At 45.9% G+C, this 19,163-nt stretch overlaps 4 protein-coding genes across 4 annotated transcripts; 1 reads left to right on the plus strand and 3 right to left on the minus strand.

Moving 5' to 3' along the window:
* Positions 1 to 307: 307 nt before the first annotated feature.
* On the minus strand, positions 308 to 1,072 carry LTR84_003603 (uncharacterized protein; the record flags this gene model as incomplete). The annotated part of the gene is made up of 1 exon (XM_064847191.1): positions 308 to 1,072. The coding sequence occupies one exon, from the start codon at positions 1,070 to 1,072 to the stop codon at positions 308 to 310; it is 765 nt and encodes a 254-aa protein (XP_064705544.1).
* Positions 1,073 to 3,713: 2,641 nt separating this feature from the next.
* Positions 3,714 to 4,430, minus strand: LTR84_003604 (uncharacterized protein; the record flags this gene model as incomplete). Its single annotated transcript, XM_064847192.1, has 1 exon — positions 3,714 to 4,430. The coding sequence occupies one exon, from the start codon at positions 4,428 to 4,430 to the stop codon at positions 3,714 to 3,716; it is 717 nt and encodes a 238-aa protein (XP_064705545.1).
* A 1,635-nt stretch (positions 4,431 to 6,065) lies between these two features.
* Positions 6,066 to 6,620, minus strand: LTR84_003605 (uncharacterized protein; the record flags this gene model as incomplete). Its single annotated transcript, XM_064847193.1, has 1 exon — positions 6,066 to 6,620. One exon carries the CDS (start codon positions 6,618 to 6,620, stop codon positions 6,066 to 6,068), a length of 555 nt encoding a protein of 184 aa, XP_064705546.1.
* Positions 6,621 to 17,931: 11,311 nt separating this feature from the next.
* LTR84_003606 (uncharacterized protein) lies at positions 17,932 to 19,163 on the plus strand (the record flags this gene model as incomplete). The annotated part of the gene is made up of 3 exons (XM_064847194.1): positions 17,932 to 18,446; positions 18,495 to 18,610; positions 18,655 to 19,163. 3 exons carry the CDS (start codon positions 17,932 to 17,934, stop codon positions 19,161 to 19,163), a joined length of 1,140 nt encoding a protein of 379 aa, XP_064705547.1.

Genomic DNA, 19,163 nt, shown 5'->3' on the forward strand with positions numbered 1-19,163 from the left:
TGAGTATCCATCGAAACAAATGCACCCAAGAATGAGGCCGAGATCTCCATCCAGAACACAGTCTGGAGAGTTTTACTCAGAGCACTGAGTTCTTGAAGCCTCCCCAGAAGATCAGTTGCAACCCGGTTATACAGATGTTGATTCGGAGTTCCCTTGAGATGAGTCGTATAGATCAACAAAAGACCCGAGAGTCGAATGCATTCCATGGCTATATCGTGCCACACAACCGCCCAGTGCGAAGGGACAGACGTCTCTAGAGACCAGGAAAGGCGAGAGCCGATCAAGAAATCCGAAGGACTATCGTGTCTCAGACTTGGTCTTTCACACCAAGGCTGGTGTAAGAGTTGATGATCTCGGTTGCGGCATGAAGCTCAGCCATAACATCAATAAATGAGCACGACTCCCCGGCAGACAAGGAGCGACGGAGGAGTTTGCCGAATTGGGAGGACGATCTTTTCACAAATCCCGGCACTTCTGGAAGCAATGCGTACATAACCGGTGCGAGTTGGTCATGGGGTACAACTGGAGAACTGCCGCTTAAGCTGGCCAGCAGTCCTTCGTCCAGCAAGAATATCTCTAACAATAATGCTGGAATAGTACTGAAATCTCCGTTTCCAAAAGCAATCTGAGCAGAAGCGTGTAGGTGGAGGCGCCCCTCAAGAGGGTTATTGACCAAGAATGCACAGCCAGCCATAGTTCTGACGGCCGTGAGCACTTGCAGAGTCGAGTAGTTCGAGAGTTTCACGCCATTGATGAGCACTTGGATACTGACTCCCCTATACTTGAGCCAGTGTTTCTCGATCGTAGCCATTTTGTTTTGACCCAATTTGCCCGAAATTTTATTACTCCCAACCGCGAAATCTGGCCGGGAAATCGCAACGGCCATGTTGACTGTTAGTAAGAGTCTGTCTGTTGGAACTTGTTCAAAGTACGCTTGCTTCTGCAGAGTGGACGATTTGTGAGGATACAGCTCCGGCAACCATACTGTAAAGACTATCTCAGTCAGAATATCGGCTAAAAATTCGGATAGTTGATAGTAGGGTCTGGGCATGAGCTTACCATATCGTAGCATACTTGCGGAGTACTCATCTAGACATATTGGTAGGTTGCGAAAAATTTCAATTTGGCTCTTGCAGGTACCACATGGGCTCCGACTGGGAGGTTTCTGTGGCTTGAGATATATCTGTGTATCGATATTCACTCCAAGAGATACAGCAATACTGACAGTACTTCCTCAGCCTCCTTGCTTATGACAAGCCATTCGTGCGACCTCTGAGGAGCTCTGATTTCCTGATGAATACCGCGGAACGACTCTGGTGGTGTTCTTCCTATTTGCTGCGGGGGAACGATTTTGCCGGGTCTTATCAAACGAGTGATTTTGAGACGAAGGTTTCTCGTGTTGAGTCGCAGCGAGAAGGGCTGTACGATTTCTAGACTCGGAAAATCGAACGGTGGCCTTGAATCTCTTGTGTTGATGCTGATGCCGAGCAGCATGTGACTTTGCAAATGCTTCAGCCATTTCGCCTCCCTTTACGCGAATTCCATCAGAGGCGAGTTCCAGCCACAGATATCGCGTTGAGGGGTTCATTTCTACCTCCAGGCATGAATGCAACTCGGCAAATTAAAAAGTATCAATATTACGAAATGAAGCTTGGCAGCTCTACGGTGTCAGCCTATTATATTCGCACTCACGTGGAGCTCGCAGGGTTCAAAGGATTCTGCTCTAGAACTGATCAGAGTTAGTCTGAGCAGCTAGATCATCATAGACAGCTTGAAGTGGTAAGACCTCATGCAGTTGCGCCCCCAATCTACTTAGCATATGGGCAATGTAAAGTGTCAAGCATCAATGCAAAGTGTCAAGTATCAATGCAAGTGAATGCCAGCCTTGTTCCCATCTCACTGGCGCAAGACCAAACCCTAAAGGGAAGTAACACAGCTTGGCATGACCCACTTCCACCGATATCCCCTGTAGGTGGCTTTTCTGTCTACACTCAAAGGACGAACGCAAATGATGGTGCCCCTTCAATTTCATCAAACGGAACCAGGAGTGCCTCAGAGTTTGATGAAGAAGATTGCATTCTACTCCTCTGAAATCGTACTGACAGCCTGAAAGTTCTGCCGAGTCATGGAAAGTCGGCAGCGCTATCGCCTTTGGCGAACTATTTCGCATTTTACCTCGTGATTGAGATGTGCTTCGATACTGCTGTACGGAGTACGGAGTGCGCTAATGAGTTTTTGAGTATCGACCATACAGGGTCTTTCAAGTCGCCTTCCTATGACCTTCCTCCTAGACGCGGTTAGGGTTTTCGGAGGCTGCTTCGACAACTTCTACAATCCTTTGTGGCATACTCAAAAATGGACTATGACCTGAAGAAAAAGTAACGGTGGTAAAGTGATCTTGACCTAGAGAGTCTACCATGTGCCGCTGAAACTCAACCGGGAATGCTTGATCCTTCTCACAGAAGATGTAGGTAGATTCCACATCCTTGTATGCGGAGTAGGTTGAAGTGCTGCTGAAAACTGCCACATTCTGCCATTTTAGAAGCGAAGTGTAGTGATCCGCCTCTTTGAGATTGAGATCTCCGTTGAACCTATTACTCGTTTCGGTTGGAAAACACATTGTTTTGGCATCATTGAGGACAAATGAAGATGCGAGTAGTTCTTTGTTTGTAATAATAGGTTTCCCACTGGCAGCAATGATGGCAGCACAGTATATCAGGTGGGTGATAACTCCATGAAGGCCTCGAGATTGCTGATACCTGGAATTGAGGTCCCTGGCGGCTTCTGACGCCGGAGCGGCACTGTAGGAGTGCATGGATAAGATAAGTTCTTTCCCTTCGTCGATAATAGGGATTATCTTAGACTTAATCTCTGCACATCTTGTTGAAAGTCGTTCATCTCCTGTCTTCCACCCGCTGAAGGTATTTGGATTGCATATGTTGGAAATCCAGATGCCCTCAGAAGTGGGCATAGACGATCAAAGCAGGCGGTGGTGTTCTACGCTCCGTGAACAAGAACAGCAGTTGGCGTCGAAGACATGTCTGCGTGCGGCGTAGAAACAGAAGGTCTTTCTGGGTGTATAGAAAAGGATATTGGTAGATTGCCTTCATGTGGATATTTATAGCCAATAAATTGACTTATTAACGATCAAGAGGCGAAGGTCATATTCAATTGAGACAAGACTGAGTTTTGCCACACAATCCCATGAAAGGTTGTTCTGGTGAGTATGTGTCGCAACTTCTACATATTTCAGTGCTCCATAGGTCCCAATCACCTAGGGCAGCGACTGTCAAGGTCATCCGCCGTCTACTGATAACTACTCACCCTTTAGTTTTCGTAAATGATAATTGTTGAGGATGACAGATCTACTGATGCTGTTACTTAGTTAGAGTTGGATCTTGTCGCTGAGCTGCCAACAACTTGAATCTCTGGCTGAGGACAGCGCACACTTTGAATTTCGTCAACGTTCATAACGACCAAATATCTATAAAGGTTCTAAAATAGAAAGGATGGCGACGGATATTTGGTAGCCATTATCAATCCAGACTCGATAGAGTTCCAGGGAACGATCCTTTGCTCAGGCTCACATTTCGTAAGCGACCAAGATAGTAGGGCCGCAAAATCTCGATATCTAAGCTGAGATGAGCTACCTATCTGAGTTTTAGAAGTCCAAAATTCTCATCTTCATCCCTCACAAGCAATATTTGAACAGGTTATTTCTTGAAGAGGAGTTCTATATCTGATGCCGAGACAACATCGACGAATCTAGGCAAAATCTTATCCAACAAAAAGTCATTGATTTCCTTATCATCGTCCAAGACGCCCTCCTCAGGGATGATTATGTGAAAATCGAGATCTGCTCCGAGTCTAGCGCTCCCAAGCACCGCTCCAGCCGTTGTAAGTCCACATAGAATCACATGCTTAATGCCGCGTGCTCGGAAATATCCAAGTAATTCCGAGGAAGAGAAACTACCAGCCGAAAGTTTCGGAATGATAATTTCATCCTTGCTGCCCCAGGTATCATCTTTTGGGCGAAGTTCCTTCACTATGCGATACTGAGGATGATTGGGATCTTGAGCTTCTTTGTCGAAGTGTCCAGCGGCTTCCAACGCTCGTAACCAACGAGCCAGCTTGTTGTAGGGAGAGATAAATCCATTAGAATTGATTCCTGCTGGGAATATATGATGGACAATGAGCGGGACCTGGTCAAATAGTTGACCATGATTCGAAGAATTTGAGAGCCGTTGTCGGCGGCACTGAATTTCTACTCGGAAGAGATTCAGCAGCCTCGAAACATTTGCAAGCATATCTTTCAGCCCATCTTGTGGTAATCTACCGGCAATGTCATCCTGGATATCGACGAGCAACAGTGCAGTGGCGCCCAGATTGACGTCCACGTAGAATTTTGAAGCTTCAGACTTAGTGGCCATTGAAGTCAGTGATCTTTCATGAAGCGGGGCAGGTTGTTGAAGATACGGAGTGGAGTGACTTTGATACAAATTGTTTTTGGACTGAGTCTTCTTTATAAATCAACTGAGAGATAGACAGTGTGCGTCAGCACCTCTTTTAGTCCGCAGTAGCCGCTCGTCGAAGGTGGGCGCGTTTACGTAGTAGACATTGGAGATTTTTAGTCCGTCCTGACATCTGTCATGCCCACAATAGCGATAGTCTGACCAGAGATGATGTTCTAACAGTAGAGGTGAGTAACTTCAGATTACTGGTTAGCGCCTACGATCTGTTGTGTTGTAACGTTTTCGGAAAGTGTCCATGACAAAGTGGATTTTAATGATGTGGCAAACTTGCTTTTCCAAATACCAAGAGATGGGATCTTTACCAATAAAACGTTATGATGTAGGATGATCTGAATGAGGTGCATCTGATGGTTGTTCGACGGTCTAAGGGCTACCAATCGATCTCGTGTTCGTTACCAAGCTCAGACTCGGCCTTGACACCGAATTCTTCAACCGGATGGGAAATCGGGACTAGTCTCTACAACACTAATCTATGGATGCCTTTACTGACATGTAGTCCGGAAGACGCGATTTGCGGGATTACTCATGAACTCACAGGTCGACCACCTCAAGTAACGTGGTGTGGACCCAGGACGCAGCAGCTAGTGGCCAGAAGCTAAATGCCGTATGGGAAACGAGACCCGTGCTCCAGCAAGCCTGGCGTTATCATTTTCTTAGCTCTCATAGAGTCTCGTCAACGGTGGGGAAAACTCGTCGTCCGAGGTGATGGCAAGACGAGGTGAAGGTCACAAGTGAGCCAGTCACAGGGCGTCGATAATTGGACAATGTACTTAGGATCGTTATGGTGTGTCTGCGAAGTCTAAAAGAGCTACGAAGTAAGCTTCACCTACCTTGGCAGCCGTAAAGCTTGGCTTCGCAGCTGTTCCTCCAACAGCTTGCACGCCATGTAAATATGTTAAGCATAATATCACACGTACCGAGCGAATCAAACCTCCCCAAGAGGCTGATCCGACTTAATTGATTGTTCAAGTACTCCATCCAACTTAAGTGAGGAATATAGGTACTTTCCTATAAATTAAACCTTCCACGTTTCAATGACTTCTAGTAGCACCAGTGAGGCTTGAAGGGTGGGATAACCCCTACACTAGGCTTAGGACGATGCACCGCAAACCATTAGGTGAATAAAGTTGGCGATAAGACCACCTATCCGGGAGGACCCGACTACGTTGCAGGATTGCGGGCGCGGCCGCGGAAGGCTAGCTAATGGCCGATCGGGAATCCGCTCAGGTATCGCTCTATTGTGTCGCTATAAGTTTTAGTAAGGGTTTCCGTCCTCCGCCGATAATAGATATGAAACTAACACCTATTGTCTCTTTTATTGAGGCCGATCGATCGAGACTAATTATATATTCGCACGATCTATAGTAATTAAGTTAGAAAATCGAAGTAGTACGCGTAGAGTAAGCCTTAGATTTCATAAATAATAAGAGTTATACTAGCCTCGTTACCTTAGCCTTATTACTCTAGCCTTATAAAGATATCGCCTTATCAATTATACGATTCTCCTAGTTATAGTATCGACTAGCGCGATTATTATACTACGACACTAAAAAGGTCTATCTCATGATTGTCTTCCTCTATATTGTTGTCATTGTTGTCATCGTCGTCGTCGTCGTCGCCGCCATTTTTTCTAGTATAAGGTTCATACGTTGATACTTTCCAATTTAAGCCTTGAATGATCCAATTCTGCCAAAGTCCTGCGACGTATTCATCGTGGTTAGCAGATGCTAAAATTTTTGCCATACCAGATAGGGCGGGTAATTTGTCAGTTTCCCTCGTAAGACGTCGACCTGTGTATTCTTCGACAAGTTGTTCCCAGATACTGTAGATATTTGGTGGTTTTGCTTCGAGCAAGTCAGAAAATCCAACAGATTGTCTCTGAAACATAGCACCGTCTTCAGCGAATATGCCAGTTTGACGTTCCCAGAACATCTCGCTATTTGCATAATGGATTGTTTTAGGTGATAACACTCGCTCCTGTAAGATCCAAGCACGGGTGCTCAAAGGTTCTGTTGCAATAGGATCAAAGCGATGGCCGAAATGATCGATACAGTATGTCTTTGGATCTTGTTGCAACGAAGATGGCATCCACTCAAAAGTGAAGTAAAGTATGGATTAGTCATTCCTTTGGGTGTGGTCTGTCGCAATAACGGGAAAATTCCCCCACATCTTTTGGCCTGCCATGGTTTCAAGATCAGGTATGCTTGGAACCATCGGACTAGCATTCGGTAGAGAGATTCTCGCCGTAGCCAAAAACATCCAGCGGAATCATCCTCCTAGCTAAGTGCTAAAATTGTCAGATAAGCATCAGAATACACTCGTCCCATTGAAGATAATTCTGTCTCACAATCTGCCGAACTGTCTTGTATAATTTAGAGAGAGTCTATCCATAGATAGCGAACTTTGAGTGCTCTGGCGACTTCAACAGCGTCTCGAAAAGGTTCTGGAAGAATTTGTATCGCAATGCCTTGAAAGTGCGAGGCAATGTTTGCTTTGGTTGTGATAGTTCTGTGGCTGGTGTCCCAACCGTGACTCGAGACAAGGTATTGTCCGTGAAAGCCTTTCGCCTCAAATAAGAAAATCGAGTCGCCCTCTGATCTGACGTCTAGAACCCGGGTCGGAAGAGGTTTATCAACGCCAAACGATGAAAAACGGGCATGGTGGTGTTTGCAACCTTCAATCATCTGTTCCACCCTTTCTACAGCGAATACAGCACCCTAGTCCAAGGCACGTAGCCAACCGGGCACAAATTTGGCGGCAGGAGAACCTACAGGTCAGCATACTAGTTGCAAGGAATAGAAGTACTAACCATAGTCAGTCCGTACTCGAATGTAGGAACCAATCAGTCTCACGCGCTCTGGCACATTCCACTCAGCGTCCTCAACCTCTGGACCTTCACCAAGCCTAACACCGAGACCGACCAATTGAAAACCTCTTATACCAGCGAAAGGTGACCTCCACCAGTTGCAAAAAAGCCAAGGTCGGACCCGTCTTGGATCTGAGACAAGTTGAAAGGGATCTTTGTGTTTAGGTGTGCCAAATTTTGGGTTTTCGAAGTATCTCCCAAATGGCATTCTCTCATTCGTGAAATATTGTGTGCTCAACTCAAGCTGGGTAGGAATCAACATTTTTGCTCTTACTTAACGTCCAGATGGCAGAGCGATGGAGCGGAATTCAACCACTCCTTTTGAAATCTGGTAAGAACATCCGATGGCCCAAAGAATCAGAACGCATAGTGGGCAATCATAAGCAGAATCAGCCAAAGTTTCAAGGCTCTCATGATGAGGCAGAGCGTCTTCTTCTTCGAAGGGCAATTCTTCCCATGGCAAGTCATGGCACAGTTGGCACATTTCTTGCGCTCTTCCATCAAGATGGATAGACGTTTCAATCCTCCACGAAAAGATGATTCAAGTTCACTGATATCGGATTCTTGTTGTACTGCCACATCGACAGAGCGTTGATCTTGATGCTCATCATGCGTATTCTGTTGGTTAGACTGAGAAAGTGCAGACTGTTGATGAATGACTGATTATCTCGATCTGAAGATATTTTCTTGACTCGCTGACTTAGATGCTGGTGATGATCGATGTTTCACTATTTGGACAGGACGAGCTGGAGTAGCGCTCTCATTGATTTCTTTAGGTGAGCCTGAGAAACATATTTTGTCCGACTGTCTTTGTATAATGCTTCAACACTCTTTGGTACAGATCCTGATCAAACTGCGGCTACTGGTGAAATCCTGTTTAAGGCGCAGCTGACACTACCAGTTACGCTCGTATCCGATTAGTAGACATTTTCTAGATAGCCAGTCATATCCGCCAATCGCCAGACAAGGTTATGCACAGGCGAAGATGGGTTTCTTTTGCAACGATTTTGAGTCACCTGCCAAGTACGAAGATGAAGCTGCATAGTTACCACAACCACGTGCTCTGCATTGTCGAATATTGTTGGAGGCTTGGCGGTAGGGAATGCACTTCAGGAATTGTCCAATTGTCTCTGTTTTCTCTACTCATGGAGGCTGTTCTTCTCTCTATATAAATTACGCGTGGTGATGATCTAGAATGGCCTTTTCCGCATCTCCTGAGACCCTCGTTGAGCTATAATAACTGGTTATTGACCCTGTCCAGCTGAGGTTTTTGGTCCTTGTCGAGCTGATAACTGCACTAGTGGTAAATTGCGTTACGGCGAATCATTACGGCGGAGTAGAGAGGTCTTGGCAGCAACAAATATTGCTCCTAATGCGGCTCGCTTGATATTGCTAGTCACGTGACGTCCCCCTCATTTCATGGAGAGTATCACGTGTATGCCAATGCACGAACTTGACGTCATGAGCATACTTAAAAAGTAATGCCGAGGCAGAAAACAGCATACGGCGCAGTTTGTCGGGTCGTCACCAGCCCTGCTTGCCCATGCGTGCAATGACCTCTCACGGGAAGGCCACATCAAGAACAACTCTGGAGTCTCAAGGTAGCGCACGCTAGGTGCTTTATCTTTCATGGTTGTTTCTATCCTCCCCCGTTCGACGGCACCCTCAGTACTTGCCCTGATGTGCAGATTGCACTCCTTTATCTCCTTAATCCCTCGTCAATGAACGCTTACACGGCAAAGGCTCCGACCTTGTGGGATGCAACAATACAAACAGATAAAGATATTACTCATGTTTGGACAGGAGAAGATCATTAAAACTTCACAATATGAGAGGTAGGCTAGGAGGTGTACCCTCAGTCCTATATGCTACAGTACTGACAGAAAGCATCCTTGTGGCCAAAGCCGTCCTATTTCCTTAAGGCACTTCACATATCGTGTCAATAAACTCAAGACCCAGTACCAGATCAGTTTGGGCAGCGTCGAATAGCATACTTGAATGGGGAACAGTAAACAGCCTATCAGGCAGATATAAGTCCAGCAAGAGACGAGCAGATGAACTCGATGGGAAGATCCCCCTAAAAACAATGGAAGGTTCGCTGCATTTTGCATTCAATCTGTGATATTGAAACAGACCGTCCTATATAGCCCTTGTCCCTACAAGGTTGGCCCAAGGGACTTTGAAGGAAGCTAATGGAGAGCTTACCACCCGAATAGCTTAGTGTCAACAGTTATCGAATCCCGGGCCACTTCCCTGAGATGGTATCTGGTAATAATTCAGGTCCATGCAGGCTACGCATTACATGCCTCTCTTTGAGAACATCCACCTCACCCACCATTAATTCTCCGTCCTTGGGCTGATCGCCAAGCAGACCCCGCAATGATGACGATTTTAAGCAACGCTTATCATCTAGCTTTGTTACTTGACTTGACTTCCACCCTAAGTCGCACAAGGGGATATATGGTAGGATCCTCTTAGTGGGCTCGACCTCTACCATCAAGATTGCATGTTTCTCTGAGAGAAGTCTCATTATTCAACCAAAGTACTGGACTGAGAGTTCTGTAAACATGCTGCCTATCCCTAAGATACAATCAAGACATATCAGCAACAGTAAGGATGTAACCAAACGACGGACGCTACGTGCTTGTGATCGATCTCGTCGAAAGAGGTCTAAGTGTTACGGGATACTGTTCTACAAAACATGTCAAGCAAGCGACGGTACGTGCATATAAATGGTGAGGAGGGCGCGAGAAGCCAACAGCTAGTATGATCACCCATACCAACAATGTCGATCATATCTAACAATCAAGTTACTACTAAATGCGTGAGGTAACAGATGAATCTATGCAACGCCTATATAGGGTATGACGAAGCAATTCTAGTTTTCCAGGGCTTATTGCTAAGGGATTTTATAGCTCACCATCGACAACTAAAATCCTCGGTGCACTGGGCTTAATGCGGCTATTGCTCGCAGATATAGGATCAGAAGAGAAGGTCTAGGAATCTGTTCCCTTGTCGATATCTAACTCTAGGACTCATTCCGACCTATCTGAAACTCAATATCCGGAATCGAGCCCTACAATCATGGAATCGTTTGCTCAAGACGAACATCTGCCATCACCTACTCGTTCCTTGGATAATATGAAGTCATTAGCACATAGCCCGAGTTTAAGATAGATTTTCGCTGCCAGGCCCCCTCGGAAATCAGCAACACCTCACGAAATGGGTATGTGTGAGTAATTTCTATCCGCAGCTTCGGATACCTCATCTTTAAGAGGCAAATCCCACTTCCTAGGGAAAGAAGAGTTTTATTTCGATCATTCAGCAAATTGGGCGTTTAATTTAGATGCTGATCTATCCATGAGCTCTTGTTCAATCCCCACCGGCGAAACTCGAGCGACATACAACATTAGCACCACGAGGCAATTAGACAATTGGCCGATAATGGAAGGTTACTATGATACTCACCAGGTCGACACTACCGCCTTAAGAGCTAGACAATATTTATGCCCCGTATCTCTTAACGGAGCCTAGCTCATACGTTATAGCTTACCATACCACGACTTTAGCACATGAGTAGTTCCAAAATGCGGGACATAGCTCAAACGTAAGGACCGTCCTGTACCTTCAATGTGTACTCAGAGTTGTTGTTGGCCTTATCGCGTTTAGCTTGTGCCTGGCTTTAAAAAACCCAGGGCCACAGCGACTGGTAGTTGAGACAGCCAGCTAAGCTTTCCAAATAAGAAGGACGGAAGGAGACAAGACAAGGTTCAGGGATGGAATTGTGCTTCCAAACCAAGCTACATAATGGGATCCTATTCCTCGCTCAAGCCCGAATGTTCTTTCGATTGTGATTATAGATGCCAGTCTAGAAAACGCAGACCCTGCGCGAAACTGCGATTGATTGACGATTAGACCTAGAGGTGGTCAACATTGACAGCCACGTAGTATTGCTCTGTCCTTTGTCACCTCTCCGACGGCACAGTTTTTATCAGAGATCAAAGCGTGGCAATCGCGCCTATCACCTTCGACTGGATCGTCAAAATTTTGACCGTGCTCATGGACGCATCCACATCCACTCTAATTTGCCTGCGGCTGATATCGAGCAAAACGCCATCTAAGTCGACAGGACTCTTTCCAAAAGCTATTGGTTGTAGTTGCTGTCTTGTCACCCTCATTTATTGGCGGGTGACATGGCAAAAGCGCTTCGACCGGCGCCAGCTCAGTCATCAGTCTAAGGGTCTGCACAATCTAAGCATCTCGCGAGGTGTCTAAATCCTGCTAGAACTAATGAGCGAGGTTTGAGCATCCACTGGAGTCAGTCATGCAACATGCACGTAATCAGCAGTCAATCGAAGGGGAAGCAGATGACGAAGCCCAGAAGGCAGCCAGTCATTCAAGCGCAAGCCGAAAATTGAGGCTCTCTATGGTATTGTTGAGGACACCTGATCCACTATATCAAGCGTTCCCACACCTGTGGGATTTAGACCCAGTCATTAGCACAAATACATCCGCCACTCCCATCTTCCTACCTTGCATTGCTTCAAAGCTATTGGGCTCGAAACCCAAGCGGTGGTTGGTAGGCAACCTGTGGTGGCGACTTGAGCATGCACAGCACGCCCAGGAAGTCGAACCTATTGAGACAGAAATGTTCGTCCTTAACGATACGAGTCCCTGTATTGCACACTTTTACAATGGCCTATGTTATTGCCTTCGAATAAAGCTCCATAGTCGGGGTCTTCTGCGTAATTAGCGGAACGTAATTCAGAAACCAAGGTGGAGTTGCCGGGTGTCATCTAGAAATCGTGGCGTGTTTGGCTGAGTTGTTGAAAACCACGGGAGAAGCTACGACTTGTTTTATTTTCTAGGCGTGCCCAAATATGTTACTGACCAATCATATTGACGTGAATGACCTACCCTTTTTGTATTAGTCTGCACTTTTCCTTCTCTAGAGCCAAGGATCAAGGGAGGCCAAGGATCAAGGGAGGCCAAGGATCAAGGGAGGCCAAGGATCAAAGGAAAGACCACTTGGCTCTGACGGCACATTAGAGCCACTTTTGCAGTCCTATTTACGACCCAGCATTTACCATCACTATTGCAAATGAAACATCTTCTTGAACAGACTTATTAAATATACACTGAGCCTCGATCTTTCACTGCTGAGTCGGGGATCGACAATACTATTTGGGCAAAACTTTTAAATATATCCGTGTGTGTGCCTATGTCCTCACATTGACACGGCTACCATAGTGCAACTTCTAAAAGCTTCATCGCCTCTATACGTAAATATGCGCAAAACGATACGCGCGGTTAGTGATCGATGTGATCGATGTCACGTAACAAAACTAAAGGTTAGTGATTGTATAAGATTCTAGCTTCTTTAGCTAACATCTTTACAGGTGTTACGAAGCACTGTCTTCGATTTGATGCCAAGCGAACAGTGCCATTGATATCTGTAGAAACGTGGAGGTTATATGATAAAGGCTCCCCGGCAGAGTGCCCAGCAATCTATGAATATCTGATATGTTTGCCGGATAGTATGCCCCAGATATGTTGAGTTGCTTGAGGGTCAATCCGCAAAGACATGAATCGTCAAGGGAAGATTTAGAGACCAGCTGAATGAAAAGGCAGCCCCGCTTGAGTCCATTTTGACGAATACCGTCGATCACAACCGAGTATGTGCCCAAGGAGTAGCAATTGTGGCAGATATCATCTCTTGTGAAACCAAGAGCCGGGATGTCTTTGGGAATGTCTACTCCGGCGTGGTAGCATCGATAAATGGTTACCGGTAAGTTTCATCCTTGCTTTGACAACTAATGATGTCGCAAAGGCACTGAGGTCGTTATGGAACTAAAGCATTACAAGACAGTGCCGACGGTAAAGCGAAAATCAATCAATCTCTTGCCGGCAAGTCGACTTCCTTCCGGTGTACTGGCATTTGTATCATGACGCTTTTACTATTCTGTTTCCTAATTGCGAAGGCTGAATTTACAGACCTTATTACGAGAATACCGCAATCAAGTCCCACAGGAAACGACCGCACTGCGGCCTTGTGGGTGATCACGTGACTCATTTCTTCAGGAGGTGTTGGTGAAATCCTCTGAGTCATGTACGCCAACCGAGGACTCGACAACTTCTCGGCTATAATTTCTTGGCATCCGACCCGGGTCACAACCTCATCGAACATCCACATGCCCACCTATCTCCACAATCTGCCCAATGAATATCTACTGCGTCGGATCAATGAGCATCCAGGAGCATTGTGAGCCATGGCGCAAAGGAGGGCTGCAACATTACACACCTTTATCGTATTGACAAACCCGGAAGATGCGAAGGACTATCGATCTATGGTCTCGTCACATGTTTCAAAGAAGTTTGGTCGCCGACGCAAAAAAGCCAAACTTACCAATGTTGAACCCAGCAGTATTGTTCGAAGCTTTATTAACTGGAGAAATCATGATACCCCACATGGTCAGCGACACCAGCAATACCCGACGCGTGAGAGCGAGATTGAACAGGGACTGTCCGAAATTAAGACCGTGATCAGCAATGTGCCTGCAGGCCTGAAGTCAGACCCATCTCTCCAGCACCGTAAGTCTTTGCAGTATCGCAGACGACAGCTTCCGTGCGCGAAATGCAATGCAATAGTGATATTGTGAACAATGCGGTGTTTCTGACCATGAGGGAATAGATTTTGAAGCAAACCCGTCTCTTTTCCTTCCGGCACAGACGATGCTAGATGCTGGGAGCCCCCAAGCACATCAATTCTTCTCGGTCGTTGAGTTAAAAGAAGTATATCATGCTGTTATGGGCGTTCTTCATGGATGGCTGCATGTTCAGTTCCCATCACAGATCCCGCTTTCCTCCGTTCTATTCTACCAGGGGGAAGCCATTCCCCGTCTAAGGCGACGAATTTCTCAGGGCGTGCACGATAATGAGACTTATTTCAGTCTCCTGTGCGCATCACAAACAGAGGTACGACCAGATCTAATTAGTGTAATATGCGCGCGTCACTAACTAATCTAGGCGCTTTTGGGTAATGAAAATGCTCTTACGGTTCATCAAGCAGGCCTTCACGCTTTGTCTACCGTCATGAGAGGTACCTTGTATGAGTATTGCAAGATCATTAAGCCAAAGTAAGCTTATAAATCCGACCTGGGTAGGAGGTCTAAGCAAATTCACGATTTTAGGCACGATTTCTTGGTCACGGAGCTTGGCAAGCAGCCATTTTTTCCAAGTGAAGAGCTTGTTCAATCAACAGAGCCTCTTCACTACCTAGTTGCTCCATACCCAAGCAGTATAGTCGAAATACTTTGCACTCTTCCGATTGGTCAACAGGAAATCGCCTACCAATCTGGCGCGATTAGCCAAGAATTGATTGTAGCCTGGGCCCGTCAAGCAGGATGGACGAATCAAGCGCTTCACAACCTGTCGCCAAACGCTGTAGAGCATGATGTACGGTCCTCTAGTCCGTTCCATGAAATACTGAGTGACATGTGGAACATACTGCGGCGTTCCGATTCACGGACAACAGAAATCGAGAGATTTATGTGCGTATCGATATATATCGGGACACTGAGGCTTGGCTATGTCAAGTTCTTACAAGCCTCGCCAATATTTAAAACCTTCCGCGTTGAGGGATCAAGATTCCTTGGATACTATCAGCCCAACACTCAGGCCGAGTTCCACTGCATGATGCACTATAGCCTACATATCATCAATGCGTGGAAGTCGGGTCTCGTCCTAGAAGAACCCGGCCGGCAGATCGTCGCGACACTGAAGTCTAGGTTTCCCGAAACCCAGGACTGGCATAACATGGACGCCATTATAGCCAGGTTTCCGATATTCGAGCCCTGGCTCTCCGAGTATAAGTATAATTGGTTGCAAGCCTAGCGGTTTGTAGACAGGCACATACTGGCGCGTGATACCGTGGAACTGAATTGTGGAAAAGTCTTTTGATTTCTATTTGATGTCGTTTTTTCTTTGAGCTTTTAACATTACTAGTATCGTGACGTCTCTTTACCTTTTTTTCATTACCTTTGAACATTCTAGCTCGTTTACGAAGCATTAGCCACTATTTTATTCTACTTGTGTGAACTCTGTGTAAGATCTCTACAGCGTGGTAGTTGCGAAGGGCCCTGCATTAAGCTATTATGGTGAGCTGCTTCTTCTCTTTCGCAGTTATGTCCAGCACGGAGTACTACGGAGCATAAAGGATTCTTATGCCTACTATAATTATCCCTTTATAGCGACGTGGGTTTGGCAATTCTTTCTTTCGTATTTAAATTAATCCCTTGATAGTCTAGTACGCTTGCTTTCCTATTGTTAAACGATTGCCTTCGTCAGGATTGCCAAGGCTTTGGGCGCAGAAATGGTTGTGCTCAAAATCAATAGTGGTTATTGTTTAAAGTCCTCATATCATTATGAATCTAGCCTGAGATTGACCACGGACTTCTTGTGTTCAAACTACGATATGTGGCATGTCGTTAGGCGAATCCCGGAACTCCCACCAAAGGTCTGTGCAATAGAACATATTCAAAAGAGTTGAATGATTTGCTAGCCACGGGTTCTATCTACAATTCTTTAGTTCACATGTCTCAGTCAGAGATCCAAGTACGGGAGAGCCTCAAGCACAAGCCGACTTGCAATGAAACCTGATCAAGGCTTGCCCATGCAGGCGACATTGTCGCTCTGACCTAGCCGAGGAAGCGTAACTTGCGCAGGAACCATCCGCTGTAGCAGGATCATTTTCCTTGGCTAGGCTCGTCGAACGCCCAAGACCATATTCCGAAGAAAGCCGACATTATGCAGCTTGCTAGTGGACCAAATTTCTGTCTCAGGAAATTCGAAGGTGAAGCATTGCCCAATGCCTCCACAAATACAGTTTTTTAAGTCTGAACACAATGAAGGTCAGCAATCTATGCACATTTATATTGTTTTTGAGTTCCAGTAAAAGTTTCCTTGTGATAGTTTAATGTTGTTTGTGGGCGCCTCGGCTATCAAACAAGCATGCACACTTTTCCGAGGATCTATGAAATATGCGTTGTCCTCTGCGTTGTTGACAACATTGTCGTCGATCTTTTCCGGGTTTACTACTAGCTACGACTATAAGCTTAACAATATCTTCTGAATGGGACATAAAATCCTTGTCTTAACAGAAGGAACACTGTCGAGCTAATAGTCAATAACCACGCGCCCACTCTGCGTCTAATACGTTTAAGAACATTAGATAGACAACTGAAATTCTTAACAATTGGAGCTCCATTCAAACAGTAGTAAACTTGAACGTCTGTATGGCAACACCGTGGATCCATTGGAACGCGAAGACCATTAGCAATACCCCATCCCGGGGTAGACGTTGCTTCGATACCTAGGAGAGGAGCATCTTCTTCTCCAGCCGACTGGGTGTTGTAGGATACGTATCGGCCATGAATGCCAAATAAATCTCAAGGCCTTGCACCTACGCGACCTTGAGCTTATGTCAGAAGGACCACATCCACGATTGCCCCCCTGCACCTGGTCATATTCTGTGTAGATTCTATCAGATTTAGGTCCGCGATCTTATACAAGTGGTGGTAGGAGAGACGTGTCCTCGATTTAAAATTCCAGCCAGCATGTGTGTTAGTAATCACTGCTTACCCGAAGATGCCGATGTGGCTGCATGACCGAGAAAACCCGTGACAAGATGCGCCAAACTTGTCCGTGTTGTGATCTTTTTAGCGCACTGTACCCAATCAACTGAGAAGTTGATGCAGCTTTGGGAGATGTCCAATCATTTATTAGCTAACAGGTGCCCAAATTAGGCATAGTCTTTTCGGAGCGTTGTATAAGTATGCAATAACGCTTCAGGCTATCAAACGCATCCTTGACCGTGAGATCACGCCGAGGACTGTAGAGAGACTTGACTATTTATAAATGACACGACATTCCAATCAGTTCCTTTTAACTGCACTAACATGCTTCGCTTTGCAGATACCCGCGTGACAAATAACAGCTCCGCGCTTACTGAAATCAATCATGAGGAATACGGCCAGAACTTATGTGCAATCGTGTAGGTTATGGAGCTTTCACGATGCTGAAAGTGAGGCTTTTGGTGGTCTTCATACAATTGAAGGAGGACTTTGTGCTGAGGAGGTGAAAGCTTCTATCGAGCTTGATGCTACTGAACAGAACAAAATTTTGCGAAAGATAGACTATCGGCTCATCCCTTTACTGACGCTACTTTACCTGTAAGCTAACTCAGGGTTTTCCACAACTTAGCTAATGATACTCAGCATTTCGTTTATCGATAGAAGCAACATTGGAAATGCCAAGATTGCCGGAATGTATAAGGATCTCAATCTCCATGGGCTACAGTACAATGTTGCTGTTACTGCCTTCTTTCCACCATATATTTTACTTGAAGTACCCAGTAACATTGTACTCAAGCTTATCCGACCATCTATTTGGATTGCCATCCTCCTATTTAGCTGGGTAGGGTATTCTGCATTGTGAAGACATTGGAGACTGAGATACATATTTTAGGGCACTGTCATGACTCTCATGGGCCTTGTACACACTTATCAGGGCCTCGTGATCGCACGTGTTTTCCTCGGGGTTGCCGAATGCGGGTTTTTCCCCGCAGCAGTTTACCTGCTCACAATCTGGTACAAGCGATACGAGGTGATGCAGCGCATGGCCATCTTCTATGCAGCTACATCCCTGTCTGGCGCCTTTTCGGGCCTTCTTGCATATAGCATTCAGTTTATGGAAGGCATCGCTGGTCGTCATGGTTGGCAATGGATCTTTATTCTTGAAGGGCTTATACCTGTCAGCTTATCCGCCATTTTATATTTCATTCTGCCAGATAGTCCCAGGACTGCAACATTCCTTTCCAAGCATGAGAAGGAATTTCTCGTCAACCGAATAGCTCTGGAGACAGGTTCCGGCTTCGGTTGTGTGACGAACGAAGACCGACCATCATTTCAGCAAGTGAAGGCAGCTTTTAAGGAATGGAAGATCTGGGCTGCAGTCGTATGCTTCTGGGCGAGCTCCATTGGTATATATGGGTAGGTGATTATGAGTTACAGTCGTCGATTTGGCTAAACACTGTTCAGGTTCACTGCCACAGTACCTTCTATTGTCCAAGACCTCGGCTACACGTCCGCCAATGCTCAATTAATGACGATACCCATTTATCTCTTCGCTGTAGTTTGTATCCTTGTTGTCGCCTGTGAGTACTGCCTCTGGTCGTCACCTGCGACTGACATCTTCTAGATCTGTCCGAACGATACCGGCAACGTACTCCTTTTATTATCTTAGGATTCTCCATCGCCAGCGTCGGTTTGATCGGCATGCTTGTTACTCGTCGTTATGCTAGGATCGCTGGTGCTTCTTACTTCTTTCTATTCCTCGTTGCTGCGGGTTTCTATAGCCCCTTCATTTGTATTGTTTGCCTGATCGCGAACAACCTAGCTCCGTCATCCAAGCGTGCTGTCGGTATAGCGCTGCTCATTTCTGTTGGTAATGGAGGAGGTATTTGTGGTTCCAATATTTTCATTGCCACACAAGCGCCAACATACACCACTGGCTTTGGAACCTGCTTAGGGACTTGTGTCTGCGCCATCATTATGGCATATATCTTAAGAGTGGCATTCAAGGGAGAGAACAAAAAGCGTGACATCTTTATGGAAGGGAAGACGATCACAGAGGTTAAAGCAATGTTTGCAGAGCAAGAATTGCTGGACCTAGGTGACAAGAGTCCCTTTTTCAGGTATACATTGTGA

Source organism: Exophiala bonariae (genome assembly GCF_035927105.1).
Source record: "Exophiala bonariae strain CCFEE 5792 chromosome Unknown scaffold_16, whole genome shotgun sequence".
NCBI classification, from domain to species: Eukaryota; Fungi; Ascomycota; class Eurotiomycetes; order Chaetothyriales; family Herpotrichiellaceae; genus Exophiala; species Exophiala bonariae.